Genomic DNA, 24748 nt, shown 5'->3' with positions numbered 1-24748 from the left:
CTGTTACCACCACTGCTGCTTCCACCGTTACAGTGATCTTCACGGCCCCTTCTGGTTAAAGGGTTTCCTGACTCTAAGTGCGGTCAGAGAGTCATTATGGGAGACTGCCGACTCTGCTGACCCACGCTGCAGGCCGCTGGATAAAGCATCATTAGAGCACCTTGGTGCATCTGGCGCCTGCGGAGCTCAAACGTGGCCCAGCCCCATGTTGATACAGCGCATCGGGAAACCCTAGTCACAGGCCGGCTTTCCCCGGGGCCAACAGACGCCTCTAGGAGTGAGGACTGCAGAATGGACACTCATCTTAGTGTGGGAAGAAGAAAAACAATGAGGCCAGTACACAGCTGTGAGGAAGCAAGCATTCCAGGCCTTCCAAAGGCATTTATTCAGTCACCAAATCTTTACATGCTGAATTAGTCTCCTCAGGCCGCCCTAACACCACACCACAGGCTGGGCAGACAGCAGGAATTTATTTTCCCACAGTTCTGGAGACTGGAAATCCCAGATCGATGTGCTGGCAGGTGTGGCTTCCTCGGAGGCCTCGCCCCTTGGCTTGCAGGGGACCTCCCTTTTGCTGCCTCCTCACACAGTCTGCTCTCTGAGGGTGAATCTCTGGGGTCCCGTTGTAGGCCCAAATTGCCTCCTTTCACCAGGCACCAGTCAGCTTAGGGCCTGCCCACATGACCTCAATTTCATCATCTCTTTAAGGCCCTGTCTCCAAATATAGTTACATTCTGAGGTTCTGGAGGTGAGAGCTTCAACATACAAACTTAGGAAGGACACAATTCAGCTCATAACACATATCTACTGTGCACTATTTTTTTTTTTAGGTAAAAGGGCTATAAAAGTGACCAAAGGGGCTGGCCCCGTGGCCGAGTGGTTAAGTTCGCCTGCTCCGCTGCAGGCGGCCCAGTGTTTCGTTGGTTCGAATCCTGAGCGCGGACATGGCACTGATCATCAAACCACACTGAGGCGGCGTCCCACATGCCACAACTAGAAGGACCCACAACGAAGAATATACAACTATGTACTGGGGGGCTTTGGGGAGAAAAAGGAAAAAAATAAAATCTTTAAAAAAAAAAAAAAGTGACCAAAGCAGAAAAAAATTAAAATCCCTGATTTCACTGGCTTTACATGGGTCAGGGATGGGTTGGGGGAGACAGACCATAAACAAACGTGACTATTTAGTATGTTTGCTGATAAATGCTATGGAGTAAAATAAAGCAGGTCCTGGAGAATGGGAAGGAGTTGCTGTTTTAAGTCAGGTGGTCAAGGAAGACATCACTGACAAGGAAGCATTTAAGAAGGAAACTAAATACGTTGACTAGGGGCCGGCCCTGTGACCGAGTGGTTAAGTTCATGCGTTCTGCTTCAGCGGCCCAGGGTTTCGCCGGTTCTGATTCTGGGCAAAGACATGGCATTGTTCATCGAGCTGCACTGAGGCAGCGTCCCACATGCTACAACTAGAAGGACTTACAACTAAAAATATACAACTATGTACCGGGGGGCTTTGGGGAGAAAAAGGAAAAAATATCTCTAAATAGGTTGACTGATGAAAAGAATTATATACCATAACCAAGTGGGATTTATCCCTGGGATGCAAGGATGGTTCCATATATGCAAATCAGTCAATGTGATACACCACATTAACAGAATGAAGGATAAAAATCATATCATCTCAATAGATGCAGAAAAGTCATTTAACAAAATTCAACATTTGTTCATGATAAAAACTCTTAACAAGTTAGGCATAGAAGGAACTTACTTCAATACAGTAAAGGCCATATATGAAAATCTCACTGCTAATATGATACTTAATGGTGAGAAATTGAAAGCTTTCCTCTAAGATCCATAACAAGGCAAGGATGCCCACTCCTGCCACTTCTATTCAACATACTAGAACATACTAGAAGTCCTAGCCAGAGCAATTAAGCAAGAAGAAGAAATAAAAGGCATCCAAATCAGAAGGGAAGAAGTAAAATTCTCTCTGTTTGCAGATGGAATGAACTTATATGTAGAAAACACTAAAGACTCCACAAAAAATTTACTAGAACTAATAAATTCAGTAAAGTTGCAGGATACAAAATCAACATACAAAAATCAGTTGTGTTTCTATATGCTAACAACCCACTATCCAAAAAGGAAATCAAGAAAACAATTTCATTGACAATAACATCAAAAATAATAAAATAGAAATAAACTTAACCAAGGAGGTAAAGACTTGTATACTGAAAACAATAAAACATTGATTAAAGACATTTTAAAAGGCACAAATAAGCGGAAAGACATCCTGTGTTCCTGGACTGAATTAATGTTGTTAAATGTTCATCCTACCCAAAGCGATCTATACATTCAATGCCCTACCTACCAAAATCCCAATAGCATTTTTTATGAGAAAATAAAATCCTAATGTTCATATGGAACCACAAAAGACCCCAAATAGACAAAGCAATCCAGAGGAAGAAAAAAGCTGGAGGCATCACGTTTCCTGATTTCAAAATATATTACAAAGCTACAGCAACCAAAACAGTATGGTACTGACATAAAAACAGACACATACACAAATAAATATAGTTTTAAGTATTAATTTGTATACTTAAATTTGTCATGAGGGTAGGTCTTAGGTTAAGTGTTCTTAAAGAGGATGGGAGGAAATTGTGGGAGGTGAATTACATGTTTACGGCCGAGATTATGGTGATGGTTTCATGGGTGTGGCCTTATCGCCAAACTCATCAAGTGGTATGCATTAAATATGTACAGCCTTTTATACATCAATCATACCTCAATAAAGTTTTGGGTTTTTTTTTTTTTAAAGAAAACTAGCGTAAAAAAGAAATAACAAAACTATATTTGCTGCATATGTGTTCAAGGAAATTTTACTGTTTTTTCATTTATTTATTTTTTATTGAAGTAACATTGGTTTGCAGCATCCAAGTTTCAGGTGTACATCATTATATTTAGACTTCCGTGTAGCCTGTCACCACCAAAATTCCAGTGCTGTCTGTCACCACACAAACGTCCCCTTTATCCCTTTCACCCTACCCTAACCCCTTCCCCTCTGGTAGCCACCAATGTATTCTTTGTGTCGGTTTGTTTGTTGTTATTATTTTATCTTCCAAATATGAGTGACTTAATTAGGTATTTGTGTTTCTCTGACTTATTTCACTTAGCGTAATACCCTTGAGGTCCATCTAGGCTGTCACAAATGGCAAGATCTCCTCTTTTTATGGCTGAATAGTATTCCATTGTATAAATACACCACATCTCCTTTATTGATTCCTCTGTCAATGAGCACTTAGGTTGTTTCCAGATCTTGCCTATTATGAATAATGCTGCAATGAACACAGAGGTACATGTATCTTTTTGAATTAGTGTTTTTGTGTTATTTGAATATATACCCAGTAGTGGATTAGGTGGGTCATATGGTATTTCTATTTTTAATTTTCTGAGGGATCTCCATACTATTTTCCATAGTGGCTGCACCAGTTTACCTTCCCACCAACAGTGCACAAGGGTTCCCTTTTCCCCATATCCTCTCCAACACTTGTTATTTATTGTCTTTTTAATAATAGCCATTCTGAAGGGCATGAGGTGATATCTCCTTGTGGTTTTGATTTGCATTTCCCTAATAATTAGTGATGTTGAGCATCATTTTTTTTTTAAAGATTGGCACCTGAGCTAACAACTGTTCCCAATCTTCTTTTTTTTTTCCCCTGCTTTTTTCTCCCCAAATCCCCCCAGAACAGAGTTGTGTATTTTAGCTGTGGGTCCTTCTAGTTGTGGCATGTGGGATGCCACCTCAACATGGCCTAATGAGTGGTACCATGTCTGCGCCCAGGATCTGAACCCTGGGCCACCAAAGCAGAGCGGGCGAACTTGACTTGGCCACGGGGCTGGCCCCTGAGCATCTTTTCATGTGCCTGTTGGCCATCTATATATCTTCTTTGGACAAATATCTGTTCATATCTTCTGCCCATTTTTTGATCGAGTTGTTAGTTTTTCTTGTTGTTGAGTTGTATGAGTTCTTAACATATTTTGGATATTAACCCCTTAGATATATGGTTTGCAAAGATCTTCTCCCAATTGGTAGGTTGTCTTTTTGTTTAGTTGATGGTTTCCTTTGCTGTGCAGAAGCTTTGTAGTTGGATGTAGTCCCGTTTGTTTGTTTTCTCTTTTGTATCCCTCACTACAGAAGACATATTCAAAAAGGTACTGCTAAGACCAATATCAGAGTGTACTGCCTATGTTTTCTTCCAGAAGTTTCATGGTTTCAGGTCTTACATTCACGTCTTTAATCCATTTTGAGTTAATTTTTGTGTATGGTATAAGATAATGGTCTACTTTCTTTCTTTTGCATGCAGCTGTCCAGTTTTCCCAACACCGCTTATTGAAGAGACTTTCTTTTCTACTTTTAACATATCAATTTCTTGTTCTATATAATGAGATCCTACACTGAACAAAATAATCCAGTTACTCACAATTATGTCTTAACTGGCCAAGCATTTCATCACTTTAAAATGAAACACAGTATTGCAAAACTTCCCACAGTGTTTTGACAGCTGTGTTTTGGGAACTGCATTTTTATATCAGCAGAGATTGGCAGATTTCAGCACAACTCTTCATAACATTTAAGAACAAAATAACTAGCCATACCATTTTTCTTGTATCAGCACTGAAAGCCTACAATGTAATAAATACCATGTATTGATGGGGGAGAAAAATGGAAGTGTTGTGAATGAACTGTGTGGATATCTGGGGGAAGAGCATTCCAGGCAGAGGGAACAGCAAGCGCTAAGGCCCTGAGGCAGGAGCATGCATGGAATGTTTTAGAGTCCGTGGGGCTGGAGTGGAGTGAGGAGGGGAAATATGCATGGGGATGAAGTCAGAGAGGGAGCCTGGGACAGGCGAGCTGGTGGCAGCAGCTGGATTACCTGGGGCTCATAGGCCTTCAGTCTGCATGAGATGGGAAACCGCTGAGCGGTTTGAGCTGAGTGACACGGCCTGACCTGAGGCTTAATGTGCTTACTCTTCCTGTCGTGTTGAGAACAGAGGGAAAGGAGACGTAATGGAGGCCGGGGAAGCCAGAGCCCAGCGAGGAGGCTGGCGGTCATCCAGGTGGGAGGTCAGAGGTCTGGTGGCTCGGACCAGGCTGGCAGCAGTGCAGGCAGACGAATGACTGGGGCTTATCTGTTTTGCAGAAGCCCTTGCTCCTCTTCCTCTCTGTGCTGTGTGACCTTGCCTCTTACTGCTGAGGGACGTTTCTGGTCAGGAAGCAATAGTGGCGCACCCTCTCATCGCCCGTTTCCTGAAGGGCCGCAGGGGGCACAATGGCTGAGAGTTGGGGCTATCCCAGCAGGGAAGAGGAAGGCCAGGCCCCCACGGTTGTGGCAGGCAGGGCCTCCTGCCGCACCGCATGCTGTGGGATTTAAGGCGGAGAGACCCGAGGAAACACGCTGTGGGGAGCGAAGATGAGAATGGAAGTGGTCTGGGGCCGCGCGTTTTCTCCCAAACCCTCTTGGTAACGGGTTTCCCCAGCGGGCCCCGGAGGGCTCCTGGCCTGGGTTAATGTGCTTCCGGAAGGAGCCTGCTGACACCTTTAGACACCGAACAGCGCAGCTTTGACTCGATCAGCGATTAAATTTTTGTCCCGAGAAGCTGGCTCACACGACCCTCGGGTGATGGCCTCACTCTTGAGCGACTCATCTGAGTGACTGCACCTCCCGGCGACACCTCTGCCCCCGCATTTGTACCTAGACGCAGACGCCATCCCCTAGTTTAGCACCCTCGACCGTAGCCACGCGGGCATGCTTGGGGCAGGCCTTACATGGCACTGTCGCAGCCCGCCTGCGTGCCAGGAGTGCGGAGCCGTGCGGAGGGGGGCGGCGACCGCCTGCTCCCCGCACCACCCTGCGCCCCTAACCCCCGCCGCCGCCCTCGCTGCCCCGGGCGGTGTCCTCTGGAGGATGCAATCCTCTGCGCTCCGGGCGCTTCCCCGCTTGGACTTAAGGCCGTGAGCCCTCGTGTGCGCGGAGCGGCTCAACTGCCCTGGCCACTTATCCTTAGGGGAGGAAGATTCAAGTTCTGGTTTTGACAGAGGTGGGAGGAAGGTGGTTGTAGAGGGGTAAGTCCACGTGGGAGGACACCAACCCGGGGGCTCGGGGTTAAAGGCATGACCCTTTCCAGGTGGGGCAGCCCTGAGGAATGGATTGAGATAAGACCCTCAAGGCGTTTACGGTGTCTCAGACCAAAGGTTCAGTAAAGCCGCTTCTCCTGAATCCAGTCTCCGTGTGCTTGAACTCCTGTGGCGATGCCACCCTGCTTGAAACTATTAAGCACTTTGTTTCAGGGAAATATAAAACTTTGCTACGCATGAATTATTTTCAGGAATGCAAATGTAGGTGCAGGATTTTTTTTTTTAAGAGCATAGATTTGCTTAAAATGTACGCATATTATTTTCCATGAAAAACATACTTAGGGAAATGATTTGGCTGCATGCATTCTTCCCACTGCCCACCAGAGGGCACTCGACCACCAACCCTGGGGGTTCTTAGACACCCAGCGCCTTCCGAGTTCAGGGCCGCGTTGGAAGGAACAGGGAAAGGTTCGCGTGTTAGTGTCAGTTGAAGGGGAAGCGCCATAAAATGGAGTCGGGGAAACTGCTGCCTGTTCCTGGGGGAAATGCAAATACACGTGAACTCATTAGGCTACAGGGCAGTAGTTTGTGCTGCCGCCTCTGTGCAGACACATTCCCAGAGGCAGCAAGGGTGCACCTGGCTGTGATATTCCTTCAAGCAGTCTTTATTTCCTCTTTGCCACACATTAAGGAATATCTGGTACCTTGTCACATCAGAGAGAATAAAAAAAGTGAGCGTTCTTACAGGTACCAGTTACAGGGACCCGCGGCCTCAGCTTGGCTACAGAGAGGATGTGGCCAGTGTTCAAGTGTGAAATGCATAAACGTCCATCCTTAGGATCTCACTGCTCCCCTCACTAACATTTGCTGGCACAGCAACCACAGCTCGCCACCTAGTGTCTTCGGAACCACGTTCAGCTTTTGTGAACTGGATTCGACGTGACTAGCAGAAAGTACCCTGCAAGGGGCCATGCGAGCATGTCCGATTTATTGATATTTCTGAGAACAAAGTCACTGACAGGAGGGAAGTAGGAATGGCCAAAGGACCCAACTGAAAACATCAAAATGTACTAATATTTACAGTATCCGGTAGTGGAGGAACTTGTGTTAGCGCAGAGCCTGTGTCCGTTCTTAATTGTTCCTGCACAGACATTAGGCTGCAGTTCCACTCAGTCCATAGTCCAAGGAGAAATCATAAGCTCCTCACCATGAAGGACTCCTGCCAGAAGTGTCGAATCTAATCAGGTCTTCAGACCTTACAGTTTACAAGCAATACAAGGAATACAAGGAGAGAGGATGGAGCGGAACATCACAGGAAATCCAGAAAGAGAGACATCCTGGTCTGTTCGAATAGCCCACATCATAGGGGGCTGGGCGGGAGGCCTGTTCTAGAGATTGAGACAGAATGAGCAAATGCAACAAAAGAATCCTGATTGGATCCTGACTTAGGAAAATAACTATAAAAGCTTTTTTATGATGTGTGACAATTTGGGCAATTTAAATAGGCGTGGACAGGCAATGAGACTAGGAATTCAGAGAATTTTCTCAAGTGTGTCTGTGGCACTGTAGTTCTGCAGGGGAATGTCCTTGCCCTTGAGAGATACACGCTGAAGTATCTAGGAGGAAGGTCATGATGACTGCAACTTATTTTTAAATGACTCAGGAGGAAAAAATTAGTTTGGAAAAGGAAATATGGCAAAACCATTAAACCATAACCATTGTTGAATCTAGGTGTTGCGTACAAGGATGGTCACCATAGTCTACTTTCCTGTGTGAGAATTTTCATAATACAAAGTTGGAATAAATGATGTTGAACAATGTTATTTCTTTTAGGTGGCAGGCTCTCAAAACCACCGAGGCTCCTTGTCTTCCACGAATCACTATTGTAAGAAAGGAAGGTGTCTGTGGCTGGAACAGTGCCCCGCCCACAGCAGACCTGGAATTATTTATCAATGGATGAATATTGCTTTCTCTCTCTCCCTTTGGTTTTTTTCTGAACCTGCCACTCTAGCTAAAACTAACCTTGAGCTTTATCATCTTTCCGAATGCTTTGAAACCACAGAATGAGGTGGTTTTTGCAAAGATAACACCAATGAAAGATTGCTCTTGTGGCTGGTGGTATAGTTAGCAGACCGCTCAGAGAGTGGGTGGTTATTTGTAGCGACATGCCACGTTCAAACGCTGTTTGATTACAAAAGGAAATCAATGCTCCTCCAGCCCCCCACGAGCTGTAACGTTGTCTATGGGCTGCTTTTCCTTAAGGCATAAACATTCACAGTGGTCCACACCTACTCTTAAATTTGAAATGTTGTACTCTGTAAAATTCATCTGTCTATCCAGTCATCCATCCATCTGTCCACTCATGACTTTACTCAGGCGCCAGGACTTATGGGGAACAGGACAGGGAAGAAAATCTGATGCAACCAAAAACTTGGAAGCACATTTGTGACGTTGTCAGCAAGAACGGTAATGATCAGTGAGCATGGAGAAAGGGCAAAAGCCATATCGTCCCCTATAGCACTGTTTCTCAACCGTCAATCATTGTCACAAATGCATGATTTCCGCCATATCTGAGGATCATGACTAACTGTAGAATTATTACTTACTCAGCGTACTCCCCTAAATCCATTCACTTCAAAAACAACTTAAATGCCTACCGTGGTTCATCCTAAACATCACTGTCCATAAAATCATGGTTCTGGTGTGTCATACTTTTTTCTGATGTATTAAAACAAATGCACAGCTATGTAATCATCTCACGTTTCTTGAACAGTACATGTGATCGGTGATACGTGTACCACACTGTACAGGAATCTACCTTTCAGAAAAGGATTTAGGGGCTAATGGATAGGTCTAAAAAATTGGCTCCTGTGTGTGCACATGTGTGAAATACATACATATTTCACTAAACTGATCTAAACTGCTTTGTACAATTAATTTCCCAGAGACCAAAAGAAGAATGGATTCAGTGAATGTTTTGCTGATTAGAACACGAGCAGGTGTCCTGAGTACTCACTGAGATCACATCTATTAGTCCTGATGCAAGAATTAATCTTTCCACACAAATATTAGACATGCTCCAAAAGTCTAGAACAATGAATCCAGTATCAAGTGACTGAAAATGTTTTCTAGGTAAGGTTTAAGGTCAGCTGGGTTTTTTTCCTCAGTTGTATTTTAGTCTCAAAGAAATGGTACCTGGAGGCTGCCTCCTCATTTCTCTTTGAATAAATCATCCACATTCTGATAATGAGCTGCTTTCTTGGTGCAGAGCTGGGGGCGTGCAGGTTGGCAGGTGTTTTAAATATACTTTAGTCCCTTCTGTCCTTCGTCTGTCAAGTATTTATTGCATACCTACTATGTCCAGGCACTGGACTGGGTGCCAGGGGCCATGAAGAGCAAAAGCAACACGGTTCCTGCCTGGCGCAGCTTCCACGACAGAGCAGAGACAGACGCTAATAAGTCATCTCCCAAGTAAACAGAAAATTGCCCTGAGGAAGCGGTGCTTGAGCTGAGATCTATGTCGGGGGAGAGAAAAGAATATTCCAGGCAAAGAGAACATCTAGTGCAAAGGCTCCCTCCTGTGGTGGGGCAGGACGGGAGAGCATTGTGCCTCCAAGGAATTAAAAGAATGCGAGTGGCTGGAGCCTGGTGACAGGCAGGGATGGACCCACAGCCATGCTAAGGAGTCTGCTCTTTGCCCTCACAGTGAAGGGGAACCACTGGAGGGTTGGACACCTCCAGAACAATCGAGACTCTGTCAGCAGTGGGGAAGGGGAAGTGTCAGGCATGCAAGTACCAGTACTTACAGAAACACCCCAAGCATGGCCTATCCAAAACAGGACTATTTCCCCATTTCCCACCCTCCCATAAACAGTACGGTTCACTGTTTCTCATCTCAGTGAATGGCCTCACCATTCATCCAGTAGCTCGAGCCAAAAATCTAGGCATCGTCCATGATACCCGCCCTTGTCTTCACCTACCCCCATATCTAATCCAGGCCAAGTCCTGTCCATTCCACCTTGTAAATATCTCTGGCACTCCTTCACTTCTCCATCCACCATCAAATTCATGCACTCGTCTCTTGCTGAACCACTGCAACACTTTCCCAGATGTCCTCCTTCTCTCACAGCTCTGCAATCTGTTCTCCATACAAAGTGGCCTTTTCAAGATACTCATCTGATCATGTCACTCCTCTACCTAAAATCCAGGGATCCAGGGTAAATCTTGATTAGCCCGAGCCAATCCTGGTAGACTCGTTCACCTTGCCCTTGATTGGTTTAGTTGTGGGCGGAGACCCACTGACTCATTTCTGGTCACTGGAACCGGGGCGCTACTTCTGGGGAGCTTCTGGGAAAGGTATTCTTGCTCTTCGAAAGAGGCCATTGGACGAAAAGGATCCCTTTTATTTTGCTAGACACTGTCACATCTGGGTGTGTCTGGAATGGCAGCAGCCATCTTGCCAGCCTGAAAGGGCAATTCCAGGAACTGTATGGAGAGCAGTTCCTCGCTATGTAAGCCAGTTTGAGTCGGGTTTTCCGGGATACACGGCCGTGAGGATTCTAATTGATGGGTGTCTGAGGCATCCGGTGCCAAGTGGGCAGTTGGACACATGCACCTGAAGCTCGGGGGACGGCTCTGAGCTGGAGAAATGTATGCGAGTCCTTGGTGAAGCTCGGGGAAGGGATGAGGTTGCCGAGGGCAGAGCAGTGTGGGAGCGGATGACGAGCCTGCAGAGAAGGCGGCGACGGACTGGGCCAGACAGGTGCCTGGGGAGAACACCTGCGTCCAGAAGGACGTCCTGCTGCCTCCCCTTTTATAGTGATTGAGACTCATATTAAGGGCATTACCACATTCCTAAGTGTATTCAAACTGGACCAAAGGAAGCGGCTCAAGAGTGTTTTCAGCTGGAGAGGAAGTGGGACTTCAGAACCAACCCTTGGGATTAACACTAGGAGAGTTTGGCTGCCTGCCACTTAACAAGGTCATTTTACCAGAATTTCAAAGGCGACCAAAGATTGAACAATCCCGTGTTTTAAATACACTTTATTTATCAGAGAATATTTCTCCTCTTGTGAGAGTAAGATACTGAGTTGGGTGGAGACTGGAAGAGCACCCCAAGAGAAGGCACCGCTGAGAAAAGGCTTGGAGGTGTGAGAGCCGAGGGCAGTCGTCACAGAAATAGGTCCGAGGCAGACGTGGGAAATGAGATGGGAATATGGGAACGAGGACAGCAAAGGGGGTCCCTTGTAAATCCGGCTGAGTTTAGATTGTATTCAATCTGCAACGGCTCCCGCGGAAGGTTTCTGAGCGGTCAAGGGTTAGAGGCGGTAAAGGTGTCGCAGATCAAAGTGAGGGTTTGTGTAAAAAGAACTCAGAGCACCAGGAGCTGCGTCGCCGTGGGAGAGGGTCTCAACCTTCAGTGTGCACCAGCATCACCAGAGGAACTGGCGACAGATGTGAATTTCTGCTACTCACCACCTCCCGGATTCGGATTCTGTAGGTTGGCTCCAATAGGTGCATTTTTAAAAGCTGCTCTGGTGGCGCTACTGCCAAGGGATGACTTGGGAGTTTAGCTCCCGTCATCGGTATCCATTAGCTCCTCCGTTCTTTGACGGAGAAAACGAGCGTTTCTCAACGTTATAGAAAGCGTCCTTCCAGCTTCTCCCAACCTGACAGCCAACCGCCTCCCCCCTTCCCGGCCGCTGGGAGCCGGCGGCGCGACTCTGCCACCTCGGGCCTCGCGGCACCGCCAGCCGCAGCCGAAGGCCGGCCGGCCCCGCCCCCGCCCCCAAGTCTCCTCTCTCGGAGGCCCCAGCCCGCGCCGGCCCCGCCCTGGCCCAGCCTGGAAAACCCGAAGTCACAGTCTCCCTGAATGGCTGCGGCGGCCACGCACAGGCCCGTGGGCGGGTCTCCATGGTGACTGGCGGACGTCGGGACCAATTATGTCCAGGCGCTTGTTTGTTTCCTCCCCATCCCTCCCCCGGGGCGCATACTTCCAAGACTGACAGTTCGTTTCGGCGCTGTTACGTAAGGGGAGGGTCAAGTGCTGCCCCACCCGAGCGGAGCAGGTTTGATTGGCAGGACAGAGTGCTGGCCCAACGCCCCCGGAAGAAGGTCCTTGACGGACAGGTATGGGAGCCACTTGACGCCGGGAGGTTGGGCGGAAGCTTCCGGGCCCAGGGGCGTGGGGCGTGGGGCGGAGCCCGACGCTGAGAGCAGGGCGGGGCAGGGAGCTGGCAGGGGCTGGGCTGGCGCTGCGGCGAGGGATGCTGTCGGGCGGCGGCAGCGCTCAGCAGTCGGGAGCACTGCAGTGAAAGCACCGAGGTGAGTTGCACTGCCAGGCCGGCTGGTAGGTAGGCGAGCTCCGTGGAGTGCTTCAACCCGGGCCGCGGGCGTGCTGGGGCCCGTCATTTGTCTGCCCTACCGGGCGCTCTCGACTCCGTGGCGACGGCGGCCTTGCTGGGACACGGGGGCTGGGCTGGGCACCTGTCCGCGTTTGCAGGCACCTGCTGCGCCGGTTGCCGCGGGCCCGGGGCCCGGCGGTGGGGGTTGTCCGGGAGCTGGGCCGGCCGGCCTGAGGAAGGGAGACGGGCCCGACCGGCTCGCCCCGTCTGGGGCCCGCCCTCTCCGGCCCCGGCCCCGCGCCCTGGTTGAGGGGGACGTCCCCGAGCCCCGGAGGCCCTCAGCCCCGCGCCAGAGGGGCTCGCAGGCCCGTGCCTGGCCTCGAGCAGACTGGGAGGCCCGGACATGGCCCCTGCCTTGCATCACCTCGAGACAGGTTTGTCCAGATTCTCTGCGTGCGCGAGATGGGTTTCCGCCCCCGGCGAGGGTGCTCGTCCCGCCTGTGCCCAGCGAGCCGGGGTCGGCACAAGGCTCTTTTCGTGTTTTCTCTGGTCTCTGCTCTGTCGCCTCTTAACGTGGAATTTAGGGCTGGTCGGGGTGATGTATTAAGCTAGTGCCTATTTAGGGACTATGGCACATCGGAGGAAAGCAGCGCCCAGCTCTAAGTTTTGGCTGCTGTCATGTACGGATCATTCGACAAGGTCCAAGATACTGACTTCTCAGCTGTGTGATATAAAGGAGGGCAGTCCTGTTTTGTTTGTATGACTGAACAAGAAGAAACTTAAATTGTTCCGTGATAACTAGGATGCGTCCTATGTCTTCCTTCCATCTATGTCACTCTAGTCGGAAAATGCTATACCGTGCCTGGGTAGACTGGACATCTAATAGATGGTGGAGTTATTCCTGAAAAGTGTGCTAAAATCTCTCCAAGTTGCTGCTGGAAACAGACAGCAGTAGACAATACCTCCTACTTAAAGGGAGGAGGAACTGGGGGCCAGTTGTCTTTGATTTTTAAAGGCAAAGTCATAGAATCATTAGGTGTTAGACTTGGAAGGGACCTTACAGGTGACGGATCCACCCCGGTAAATTTACATGGTGGTGAGCACTGTGTCCCTTGGGAAGGAGACCTGTTCAATCAGGTCTGTCCTAGATGACAGTGGGATGCTGCACGTTACTTTGCATCTGAAAACCAACGTTTTCATTTGGGCCAAACAGGAAATGCATGACCCCATACATTTTTGATGTCCCAACCGTTTTCATCTGTATTATAGTCACCTTTAAAAGCAGATTTGCAGAGAGCTTTCAGCAATGAGTTGCTCTTTATTGGATGTAAGTCAACAGGTTAGTGGAAGAACCAGGATGCTCATTCCTTTGATTTAATTACCGGGTGGCATTACATCTTGGAAAGCAAAACAGCAGTAATTGGCACTGGCCGGGTATGGGAAACCTCGTACCCACTTGTGGATGTCATAGGCTTGTCAGAAAACAGAGTTTTGCTGATTAGGGACATTTGGTAAGTGATTTTCTAATGATTTGCTTCTTAGGAGTTTTAGTAAAGTGTTGCTAAGTTTTGACCCTTTTCACCTTCAGCCTTTTGATTGATGCAAGTAGGAAGTCAGAGAAGGCGCTCCACTTTAAACATAACCCAGCCTGGGGGAAATGCCAGAGCAGAGAAGTTGCTGTTCTTACAGCTTAGCCCCCTTCTTTTCCTTTGCCTCTTCGTGTTTTTAGTAAATGACCCACTGACTTTGCAACCTTTGAGACGTGCTTTCTCATCTACTTCTTGAAGCTTTGGTGGGAGATCTGTGTTTGTGAAATGTCTCTTATGCACTCCTCTTTTGCATTTGTATGTATTGCTTGGCGATTCCTTGAATGCCTAATCCTGCAGTTTCCATATTTTAAGTAGTTGAAAAAGGTAGTTTCTTGGGGATGGTCCCGACAGGACCCACTTACCCCTCTGTCTTCTTATATGCTCCACTTTCCCTCTGTTTTTTATTTCTTTGCCTACTAGTTTCGCTGGAGAAAATAATTTTTTACTTAAGAAAACTAATCAAAGCACTCTTAGATCAGCCCCCGCGGCTCTTTACTGCACGTAACTCCTGACCTTTTGTGTATATGGGTACAGTGCATTCTGAACCTGGCTTTCCCGCTAGTCCAGTGCCTTAGCTAGTATGCTAGCAGCAACTGCCGTCATCTGTATCTTCTGCATTGCTGGCCCCAAAGCTGAACTGTGTCACTGAATATTCTGAATCTTGGCCAAGGACTCAGTACAACAGATTCCTGTAAGCATTTAAAGGTGGGAAAGAAATGGGAGTCAGAAGAGGGGGGTGAGTATCGAAGGACCCTGTTTCTGAAGTATTTTTTCCCCTAGGTTTTATAACTATATGTAACATAATGTTATATTGTATTTCTATTTAGAGTGTCAGATTTAGTTCTTAACTACGTCAGAAGTCTTACCTGTGGGTGTTGATGTATTTCTGTGTTTTCCCATCTCATTTTAAGGTAAAGTGAATTCTGAGGACGGAGGAGTTTGATGACAGACCGCTGAATTTCTTTGTTTGGAGTACGCGTTATGAACCCTTTCTGGAGCATGTCTACAAGCTCTGTACGCAAAGTAGGTACAGCTGCTAAATGTAGTGAGGGAACCCATCTGTGTCACGATAAAGGCCAGTAATTCATACTGAGGTTGCCTGTAATCTTAACAAAATTACCTGGTTTTTCTAGTTTAGGTTTTACTTTTGAGAAATATTTATTTTGTTGCTTAAGGTCAGTTTTTAAGACTGCAATTGCGTCTCAAATAGAAATCATTCTGGTACTCATAATTCTCAGATTATTTTGACTTAGGTTATATTTACACATGATGAAATTTATCACACGTTATTGTAGTAGTTTTTCTTCTGAACTGCACGATTCCATGGTTGGAGAAGCCTTGGGAAAGGCCATCCAATGCGGTTGAGTCAGACTTGAGGGCACTGGCTTAATTTTTCTAAATGTCTACTTTTTAATTGCAAAAATAATACATTTTAGGAAAACAAAATATGCAAACAGAAAATGAACATAACCCCTAATTCCACCTCTAGGAGAACACTACTGTGAACCATCTTTTTTTCTATGCACATGATACACATTTTAATACAGCGAATTAAACAGCCTTTGGCTGTACTTTGAGCCAAGGAAGTACCTATGAGATGGTAGTTTAGTCTGACTCATTTAGACCTTTGTCTTTGACTAAGGGTGACAGTTTATGCTAGTGATAGTCCAAATGTGGAAACATATCCATTAGGGGCAAAATCAAAATTGGACCCATGGAAGTGAGCGCATAGCTTCATTCCGAGTGCTGGTAACTCACTTCAGTCATCTATGCTACTTATTTTGAGCTGCTTAGCACCTGACCTTCTGCAGGGTCTAAGTGCCAGGGACTTCTCTAGTCTTGGACAGTCATTTAATTGCTTTAGTAACACCTTGCCCTCTTTTTGGGGCGACCAGGAGAAACCATTTCTTTCTCTGTTTCACTTAAATCCTGTAAATATTGGGTTTATTGTCTTTATAGGACGTGGCTAAAGAGTGTTTTCTAATGCTTTAGTCTTGCTCCCGTTTGTTCTGCTCTGTGTAATGGCCTGCCTGCTCAAAGGACTTTCAAGTCATCTTGATCATGATGCTGAAATGTCCTTGTGAAAGAGTAACTCCGGCTTTTAGGTCAAGGACTAAGAGTCCATCACATGTACTCTTGTGATTCAAGAATCATCCTAACAGATGTTCTCACCACTTCGTCTTGAATAGCGATCTGATGGTGAAGAGAAGACATTAACGGGGGACATGAAAACCAGTCCTCCACGCTCTGCTCCAAAGAAACAGCTGCCTTCTATTCCCAAAAATGCTCTGCCCATAACCAAGCCCACGTCTCCTGCCCCAGCAGCACAGTCAACAAACGGCACACATGCTTCTTATGGACCTTTCTACCTGGAATACTCTCTGCTTGCTGAATTGTAAGTTCTTAACAAACTATTTGGTTAAATTTTGAATGACCCGTGCAGGTGAAGAATGAAATTTATTCTGATGGACTCAGTAAATGGCAGCCTTTCAATCTTAAAGCTCAAACCTATCCTCCTCCACTATCAGCGTTAATGTATATAGAACAATAAGAGGCTGTTGCTGGCGATATAACCTTTCTTTTTTCTTTAAAGCTTTGTTTCCAATTGTAACCAATCATATATTACAATATTGATTTACCAAGAAAAAATTTCCATGGCTTAACCTTTCTTGACCAAGGCCTAAGTAGTGTTATACAAATATCTTCTAAATGTAGTGATTCCTGTTCAGAGCTTGGGTAAATAAGATTTAAAGGTAAATATGTGCTTTAATTTCCATGTCTGTTTTGGAGAACAAGAGGAAGAAACTAAGGTTTATTAAGTATCTAGAGTCAGTCAGGAACTCAGTAACTTAATTTTTGGTCTCCCTTTATATGAGATGAGGAATTCATCTCCTGAAGAGGTTGTTGTAGAGGGCAGGACAGTGGGATGGTGGCAATCTATTCTTTCTTGGGTCCAACACAGTTGGGGGCTTGTGCTCCATTCTGGTGCTCACTTTGTAAAAGGCATCCTGACAGATTGAAAAGATGGTCCTGGATGGAGGTCAGAAAGCCAGACCTTAGGAGTGAACAATTAAAGGATCTGGAACCAATGACTTAGATAAAACTTAGGAAGTGATTATTAAAGCTATCTTCATTTATTTGAAGGTCTGTTATTAGAAAGGGGATTTGACTTATTCTGTATGACCCCCAATGACAGAACTAGGCAGTTACAGGGAAGTTATAAAAATTTGGGCTCCATGTAAGAAAGAACTTGACTTACCACCAAAGGCAAAATTTGGACTGAAGTTGCACGCATCTGCAGAGTGTGAGGAGATGAGCACTGCTGCAGAGTGCTAATGTTGATGACATTGCTCCTGGCCCAAGATAGGGGCTCAGACAGTGAATGAATCCAGATGGCATTTGACTGGATAATTTGTTCCAAGGGAAGAAAGCATGGAGAAGTCTTAATTTCAATCATTTTAGAATTCCTTTGTACATGAAGTTGTTTCAAAGCCTCCTGAGCCCTCCCTCGGTGTACTAATGTAATGGTCAGACGGTCCGAGGCCCCAGTGTAATGGGCTGAGTGTGATTTGGTAGCAGTGGTCTCTTTAGCTTTATAATGGAGGCCTTGTGTTTGAGGCTGGGCAGGGAGTTGGACAGGCTTCTATTGTGGTGTTAAATCTGCTGTCTGTATTAGAACACAAAGTTGCCTTTCTGGCAGATCTCCCTGTAGTAGATACATCTGCCAACTGTGCTGCTGTTGACATGCTGAATTTCAGTGACTTAAAAATGGAGTAACTACTTTAAGATGATTAAACATAAGTGCAATGGCAAATAGGTAGTAAAAACAATCAACTAAGCTCCAATAAGCTACTTCTCAATAAAATTCAGGATTGGCAGCTTGTCTTTTAAGGCCCTAGGTCAACACTGTTCCTTTCAAGGTCGGGTCACGGCCTTACTTATTTAGGCTCACAGCTCAGTTGCAAGGAACAGAGCAGAATGGCTGTCAGTGGGTGACGAGGTCCCAGAAAAGCCAGTGCAGCCTTGGTCAGTGTACGTGTCTTGTTTCAGCACCCAGCGTTTCCCACGCCAAGGCCCAGAGAGTTCAAGTGTTTGAATTGTGGGGTCAGGTTAGGAGCAGAGTAGTGTGAGCACCTCATGCTGATGCCTGCCTTCACCAATAACACTACGAATCTCAACATGGCCCTGTCACACGGACTGGCGTTCAAACTGAAAATGATACCTACGTGAGGGCAACACTGTGGAATTTTAATGTATTCTTTGTTACCTAAAATTGTGTTTAAAAATGGCTTTTGAATGTGTGTGGGTGAGATCTATTGTTCATAGTCACAAAAGCAATAATTTTACACATATTCTCATTTACCTAAAACAATATCCAGAACCTAAGTCAGGTCGCATTATTCAAATTACCTACAGGTTGGTTTCCAAGATGATGTTTTGGGGAAGCTGATTTTGGGAGGAAAACTTGATTCTTTGTGTACGCCTGTTTGGCTTTAATTTCTGAATCTGGGGCCTTTTTTTGGTTCAAGTTTCTCTCTGTGAGCTTGTGTTGTGAAGCCAGTAAACGTAGCAATCAGGGCCAGATGAGATTGTGATTACTTGGCTTGTATAGATCAGCTGCCCCTTGAGGAACCATTCCTGTTGTCAAAAAATGAATGTGAGGTGGTTTGATCTCTGTGTCATTTACAGCCAAACAGTTTCATCATTCTGTTGCTTCTGTTTTTTAGTACCTTGGTTGTGAAGCAGAAGTTACCAGGTGTCTACGTGCAGCCATCTTACCGCTCTGCATTAAGTAAGAAGGATTCACTATTAATTTGTAGCATATTTAGTTCCTCTGACACAGACTTTCGCCTTAATTGTTCTTATTTTTTCCTACAGTGTGGTTTGGAGTAATATTCATACGGCATGGACTCTATCAAGACGGTGTATTTAAGTTTACAGTTTACATCCCCGATAACTACCCGGACGGGGACTGTCCAGTAAGTAGGAGATAGAGTCTGCTGCTTCTGTTGGTCAGTGAGAAGGGCTTAAACGACTTTAAAGATTTTTGGTTCTTTTTCTGACCTCACACTTTTATGATTTCAGTTTCTCAAAATGTTTGTCTACTCAGTAGTCTTTTAAGGGGATTTACGTGCATTGTTGCATCTTTTGTCACGCCAACCTTTGCCCTTAGCTTTATTTACTTCTCTGCTCAGGGTGTGCAGGTGAGGCTGAAAGCTGTACCATAGCACTTACTATGGGAATGGCAATCACTGTGCTGTAGTAAAGAGTGACTTTTTCTTCCTTCATTGCAAAATGTAGTTTTATAGGAAAATGGTGAAAGTAGTTAACCATCCTCTTGAGGCAGCTCTTTGACTTAAATCAACATGACTGCCTTGTCTTGAAGCTCCTTTTACAGCTATCTGTATGGGTCTGATAAGCTCCACTGTGTCCATTAAAGGTTGTCTCTCTTTAAATCTAGCGCTTGGTGTTTGATATTCCCGTCTTTCACCCACTAGTTGATCCCACCTCAGGCGAACTGGATGTGAAGAGAGCATTTGCAAAGTGGAGGTTAGTAAATAAGTATTTCCTTTGGTGACATAAGTCAGCAAGAGGAAGCTTCAGTAATCATGCCATGTTTCCCTTTAGGCGGAACCATAACCATATTTGGCAAGTATTAATGTATGCAAGGAGAGTGTTCTACAAGATTGATACAGCAAGCCCCCTAAACCCAGAGGCTGCAGTACTGTATGTTTCTTTGCTTTGTTATTTAAGATAAATTTGAAAATGCAGCTAAGGAGATTTTGTTGGTAACTTTGATTTAAACTTTTAACACAGGTATGAAAAAGATATTCAGCTGTTTAAAAGTAAAGTGATTGACAGTGTTAAGGCGTGCACTGCTCGTTTGTTCGACCAACCTAAAATAGAAGACCCCTATGCAATTAGGTAAGTGGTACACTGCCTACGTAATTCAACTGCACTTTGCAGTACCGTGCTTCCATTTTCCGAGTGGTTTCAGAATGGGGATTTAAAAGTGTATAATCTGTTAGTTTGCAACTTTTATAACTTGCTGTCGACTCGATTTCTGATATTTCTTGGGCTCTTCCCTTAAACAATAAGCTTTACATTGACTGGCATATTGTGCAAATAGCAAGCCAATTAGTGACTTTGGTCTCCTTAGATCCTTATAATGTGCTCATTCAAATGTCAGGACTTTTCTTTTCAGCTGGCGGTTTTAGCTGGAGCTCCTCTTAACTGCCATATCCCCATGGACATTCGGATTTGGCGAAAGGGAGACTGAATAGTGTGAGAGTGCATAGTGTGACTAGTGGGTTCCTTTAGCGCTGTGGTATTTGATCTTGGGGGAGTGTGTCTGGAGGAGTATTGAGAACAGAAGAATTGGTGATTTCCCTTTGGCAACATTGGTTTGCTGGGCAGGTAGCATACTGTGGTGGTGAAGAGCTTGGGCTCTGCAGATAGACTGGCTGGCTTTTGCACTTACTGGCTGTGGTGACCCAGAGCAATTACTTAATTTTACTGTGCCCCACTTTCTTCATCTTTAAATAATAGAACGTCAGGGGTCATTGTGAGGCTTCAATCAGCTAACCCATGTAAAGTGCTCTAAAAGGGAGAGTCGTTACATGAGAAAACCAGTTAATGTCTAAAACTTACATGTTGACAACTGATTAAAGACTACTCTTTAAAAGTGTTGTTCCTTCTTAAGTTTTTTAGGGGAACTGGCTTGAGTATTAAAAAATGGATGTTACACAAATTTAGTAAGCCAGTTTTTAAATGTTTTTCTCTTCCTTAAGCTTTTCTCCATGGAATCCTTCTGTACATGATGAAGCCAGAGAGAAGATGCTGACACAGAAGGTAAGTAGACTGCCATTTTTGAAATAGTTAACTCTATTTCCTTTCTAAAGTGCTTCACTGGAGACTATTCATTATATACAAATAACTTTGTGGGAAATGAGTTGGTATAGTGCTGAAATCTCATCACTCATTTTTTGATGTCTGTTTTTGATTGTGCCTAGAAGAAACCCGAAGAACAGCACAATAAAAGTGTTCATGTTGCTGGCCTGTCATGGGTAAAGCCTGGCTCAGTACAACCTTTCAGTAAAGAAGAGAAAACAGTAGCAACTTAAGAGCTGGTGAATCCGGTGCACCATGCACTTTTCTGCTGGACTTGGGCCTAGTTAAAGCTGACCAATGGCAAGGGACTGCCTGAAGAGTAAAACTGTGTGAACGATGACTGATACCAGTGTTGTCCATGTATACTGAGGTTCTAACGGCAAGTTTTGGAAACCTCTCTTTAAGTAATGCATTACTTCTGTCAGAAGTGTCTTTAGGGTGGTTATCTAGTTCAGTACTCCAAATTATTGGGGACCTTGAGGATTAAGTATTTTTCTGAATATAATGCTAAAGGTAAGTCGCATTCATGTAAACTAACAGTAGACAGAGATGAGCACTCTTGAATGATTTCTGGATCAGTGGTTTCAGTGGTACATATGTTAGGGTATGGAGAGGAGAGGTATAGCGAGAGCAGCTCCCATAGCTTATTAGCACTTTTAAGTGGAAGATCGTTTGAACCTCAGTCTGCAGCCTACTGTCTTACTGATTTACAAACTGCTGTCAGTCACTGAGGCACACATTAGGTGAGTGAGAGGAAACCAGAACACTAGTTCAGTTTTGTTTTGTTTTTAAAGCAAATTACTTACTGTATTTTTATGGCAGGAGAGAGAAAAGGTGTTAAGACGGTTTCTAATGAAGTCAGATATTTAAATGATGAATGACTAATGTGTTTTGTAGAGAAAAAATAAAACAATAAATGATCGTTCTTTGTCATTTATGCAGGAAAGTAAATACCTTTTTCTCAATATAACTAAACAGATTAATTTATAAATGCTTTATTGAAAAATACACTTATTTTCATATAAAATTACAGTAGCAGTATCTTGAGAGGTTTTATAAATATTTTTGCAGAACACTATTCTAATTGAACAGTGTAAGTTCCATATTTCTTTCAGAGCAATGTGAAGTTACCTAGTAACTTTGTTTATACTGATTCAATTTACAATTGAATTTTCTCCCTAATAAGATTATTCGTTCAACGTTAAAACTGCTGGAACAATAGCGATTAATAAAGGTGTATATAGATAATTCAATAGCTGTTAAATAACATTTTCTAATTTGTATAAATGGTACTGTGTACTAATAAAAACCTAAATTCTCCAACTATTTTCTTAAACTGCCAGGAACACACTCAAAGATATTTTAAAATATATCACCTTAATAGACATGTCTTTTGGATAACTGCCTCCTAAAGGAAGAGGTCATAATTTTCCTATTAATCCCCTTAATTCAACTTGATTTAAAATCTTTACTTAGCCAGCTGATCCCTCTTAATAATCAAAAACTGGAGAATTTCAAATATGCCCAAAAGGTGGCTACTGGGGCTTTAACAATTTTAAAAAAGTACAAAAGCATCAAAGAAGATATTGAATGTTTAGCCTAGAAGTTTTATACTTAATAAAGTTCACATTGTAGAAAGTGCCATCGCAAATATACAGCAAAATCTGGGTTACAAAATCATGCTTTTTACAGCTCTAAAGTGCCACTTCTTATACAAGTTCACTCACACATTGCACACCAAACAATCAAGCACTTTTGTCACACTGCACCACACCTAATGGGAGAGGGAAGAATTACACAAAGGGAATGGGAGACATGGGCTAATAACCTAGGACCTCTGAATCTGGGCTCTCGTTATGTTTCAAGAATGCAGTAATTTCACACTCCTACCAGGTGTTTTCGAAAAAATACCTAGTTTTTGTTTTACTTTTTGTGAGGGCCAAAGGTGACCACAAAACGGGTAGGAATGAATCGAAATAGTTCCTCTGCTGGAACACGTCATTAGAGACCTCTTATACGAATATTTGAGCATACTTTGTTCTCTGCAATACTTGCAAAAGCTTTGCCAAAGAGTTAAAAAAAAAATCCAAGTTTGGATTCTAAGCAGCCTTGAGGGCAAGCACTGAATGGTAGGAAAAAAGGCAGTTGGGATGAGTCAGAATATCCTATGGATACTGGAAGGATTAAGGGAAAGAGCCCCATAATCGAGCATGCATTAAATGATGCTGCTAAACAGAGTTTGTGAGAAGACAGTTTCAATACCATGGACTAACCTCAGTGGGAACCTCGGTCATTAGCTACATCTTGTAGACGGCGCAGTAAGGCAGAATGATTTTCTGGGCAAATTCTTTTTGCAGGTGATTCACTTCCGTCTTCCAAAAGAATCCCTCGCTTTTTGGTTGGAGTTTCTCCTGTCCGGATCATACTGTTAATTTCTCTTAGTCTCTAGAGTGTGGAAAAAAGAGATATAAAAACTTTAAAATGCTAATATACACAGTTCAGTGTTAAGTCAAAGAACCTCAAAGGAGTTAAGTAATTTATCTTGAAGAGTTATAAACATCTTTATAGAGAAAAGAACTATTATATATCCTCCCAATTTCCCTTCTCAGCTGGCTGAGAGTGATGACTGGCTGGGGTAGAGGCAGAGTATGTCTATTTGCTAACAAGTTCCGGGGGTGATTTTGATGTACACTTTTCCACAATGTAAGAGTTCACAAATTTGTGACATTTTTTTCTTCCATTTTTTTTTTTTGTAAAGATTTTATTTCCTCCTTTTTCTCCCCAAAGCCCCCTGGTACATAGTTGTATATTCTTCGTTGTGGGTCCTTCTAGTTGTGGCATGTGGGACACTGCCTCAGCGTGGTTTGATGAGCAGTGCCATGTCCGCGCCCAGGATTCGAACCAACAAAACACTGGGCCGCCTGCAGCGGAGCGTGCGAACTTAACCACTCAGCCACGGGGCCAGCCCCTCTTCCATGTTTTTTTAAATAATAGTTTAGGGCATCACATTGCTATGCCATATTTAATCAATTCCAAACATCTCCATTTTCTTTTAAAAAATAGCACGATTTTACACAGTATCATGCCCTTTTTTTTTCAGTCTAGTGTAACTCATTTTTTAGCAGCCATTCTCAACTGGAATTTCACAAGAGAAGCCTTAATTCCCTAAGGCATCCATTGTAGTTAATTTATTAGTATGATCTAGAATGTGCGAGTTAGTTATATATTATCCTTTGGAGAACTGAGAACAGTTAGGCAAATTATTTTCTGTGTTCTGTGGTTCACATGAGGAACCCTGACTGAGAAAAACATTGCCAGAATGTTAGAGAGACTGGATCTGTCTGTAGTGCCTTCAGCATTAAGTTTTTCCAAAGCCCCAAAAGTCAGTTATCACATTATTTTCTGGTAATTTGTTGGTTAAAAAGTTTTTTTCAGTGTGCTGCTAATGTCCTTGTCCATGTTTCCTTATGGAAAACATGCGGAGCTTATTTCACACACATTTATTACAGGAAATTTCAGACATAGGAAAACAGAGACAAGAGTACATTCTCTCTTGACCATCACCTCACTTCAACAGTTTTTGTCAGTCTTGTTTCATCTCTATCCTCATTCACTTCCCGTCCCCCCAGACTGTTTTAAAGCAAATCCTAGACATATTTTATTCATAATACTTACTTTTATTCTTTATTTTGAAACAATAAACTTTTTTGAGGTTTTATATAAAGTCACCAATGTTGTTTATCATCAGCATATGCAGCTTCTCAAATCTTAACCATCTTAGAAAGGTTCCC

General features: G+C 44.3%; 2 protein-coding genes across 13 annotated transcripts in view; one reads left to right on the top strand and one right to left on the bottom strand.

Moving 5' to 3' along the window:
- Positions 1–24748, bottom strand: part of RBL2 (RB transcriptional corepressor like 2) — a 77443-nt gene that overhangs the window by 1253 nt on the left and 51442 nt on the right. For 3 of the 7 annotated variants that reach the window (XM_023636990.2, XM_014738347.3, XM_014738348.3), the window contains one exon: positions 21937–23402. In XM_023636990.2, coding sequence (XP_023492758.2) covers positions 23232–23402 — 171 coding nt within the window. In that variant the 3' untranslated portion in view covers positions 21937–23231. Of the gene's footprint in view, positions 1–15452; positions 18705–21936; positions 23403–24748 lie in introns of those variants that run through there. The other 4 variants (XM_070262940.1, XM_070262942.1, XR_011437306.1 and 1 more) reach the window with 3 other exon arrangements.
- AKTIP (AKT interacting protein) lies at positions 10463–21879 on the top strand. Of its 6 annotated transcripts, none has more exons than XM_023636992.2 (10): positions 10463–12262; positions 14978–15089; positions 16256–16461; positions 18794–18858; positions 18945–19045; positions 19528–19616; positions 19695–19793; positions 19884–19991; positions 20858–20918; positions 21080–21879. In XM_023636992.2, exons 2-10 carry the CDS (start codon positions 15048–15050, stop codon positions 21188–21190), a joined length of 882 nt encoding a protein of 293 aa, XP_023492760.1. In that variant the 5' UTR covers positions 10463–12262; positions 14978–15047; the 3' UTR covers positions 21191–21879. The 6 variants fall into 6 exon arrangements, with proteins under 6 accessions (XP_023492760.1, XP_070119044.1, XP_023492759.1 ...); XM_070262943.1 differs by having other exon boundaries at positions 10466–12262; positions 21083–21879; XM_023636991.2 differs by having other exon boundaries at positions 12231–12457.

Source organism: Equus caballus, chromosome 3 (assembly GCF_041296265.1).
Source record: "Equus caballus isolate H_3958 breed thoroughbred chromosome 3, TB-T2T, whole genome shotgun sequence".
NCBI lineage: Eukaryota > Metazoa > Chordata > Mammalia > Perissodactyla > Equidae > Equus > Equus caballus.
Note: the sequence above shows the minus strand (reverse complement) of the source record. Positions and strands in the feature narration are given on the sequence as shown.

Excerpts from the sequence above, each read along its gene's own strand:
- AKTIP (XM_023636992.2), top strand. The coding sequence starts at position 15,048 with ATGAACCCTTTCTGGAGCATGTCTACAAGCTCTGTACGCAAA. Across the intron at positions 18,859-18,944 it reads ATCTTACCGCTCTGCATTAA|TGTGGTTTGGAGTAATATTC; the intron begins GTAAGAAGGATT and ends TTTTTCCTACAG. Across the intron at positions 20,919-21,079 it reads AGAAGATGCTGACACAGAAG|AAGAAACCCGAAGAACAGCA; the intron begins GTAAGTAGACTG and ends GATTGTGCCTAG.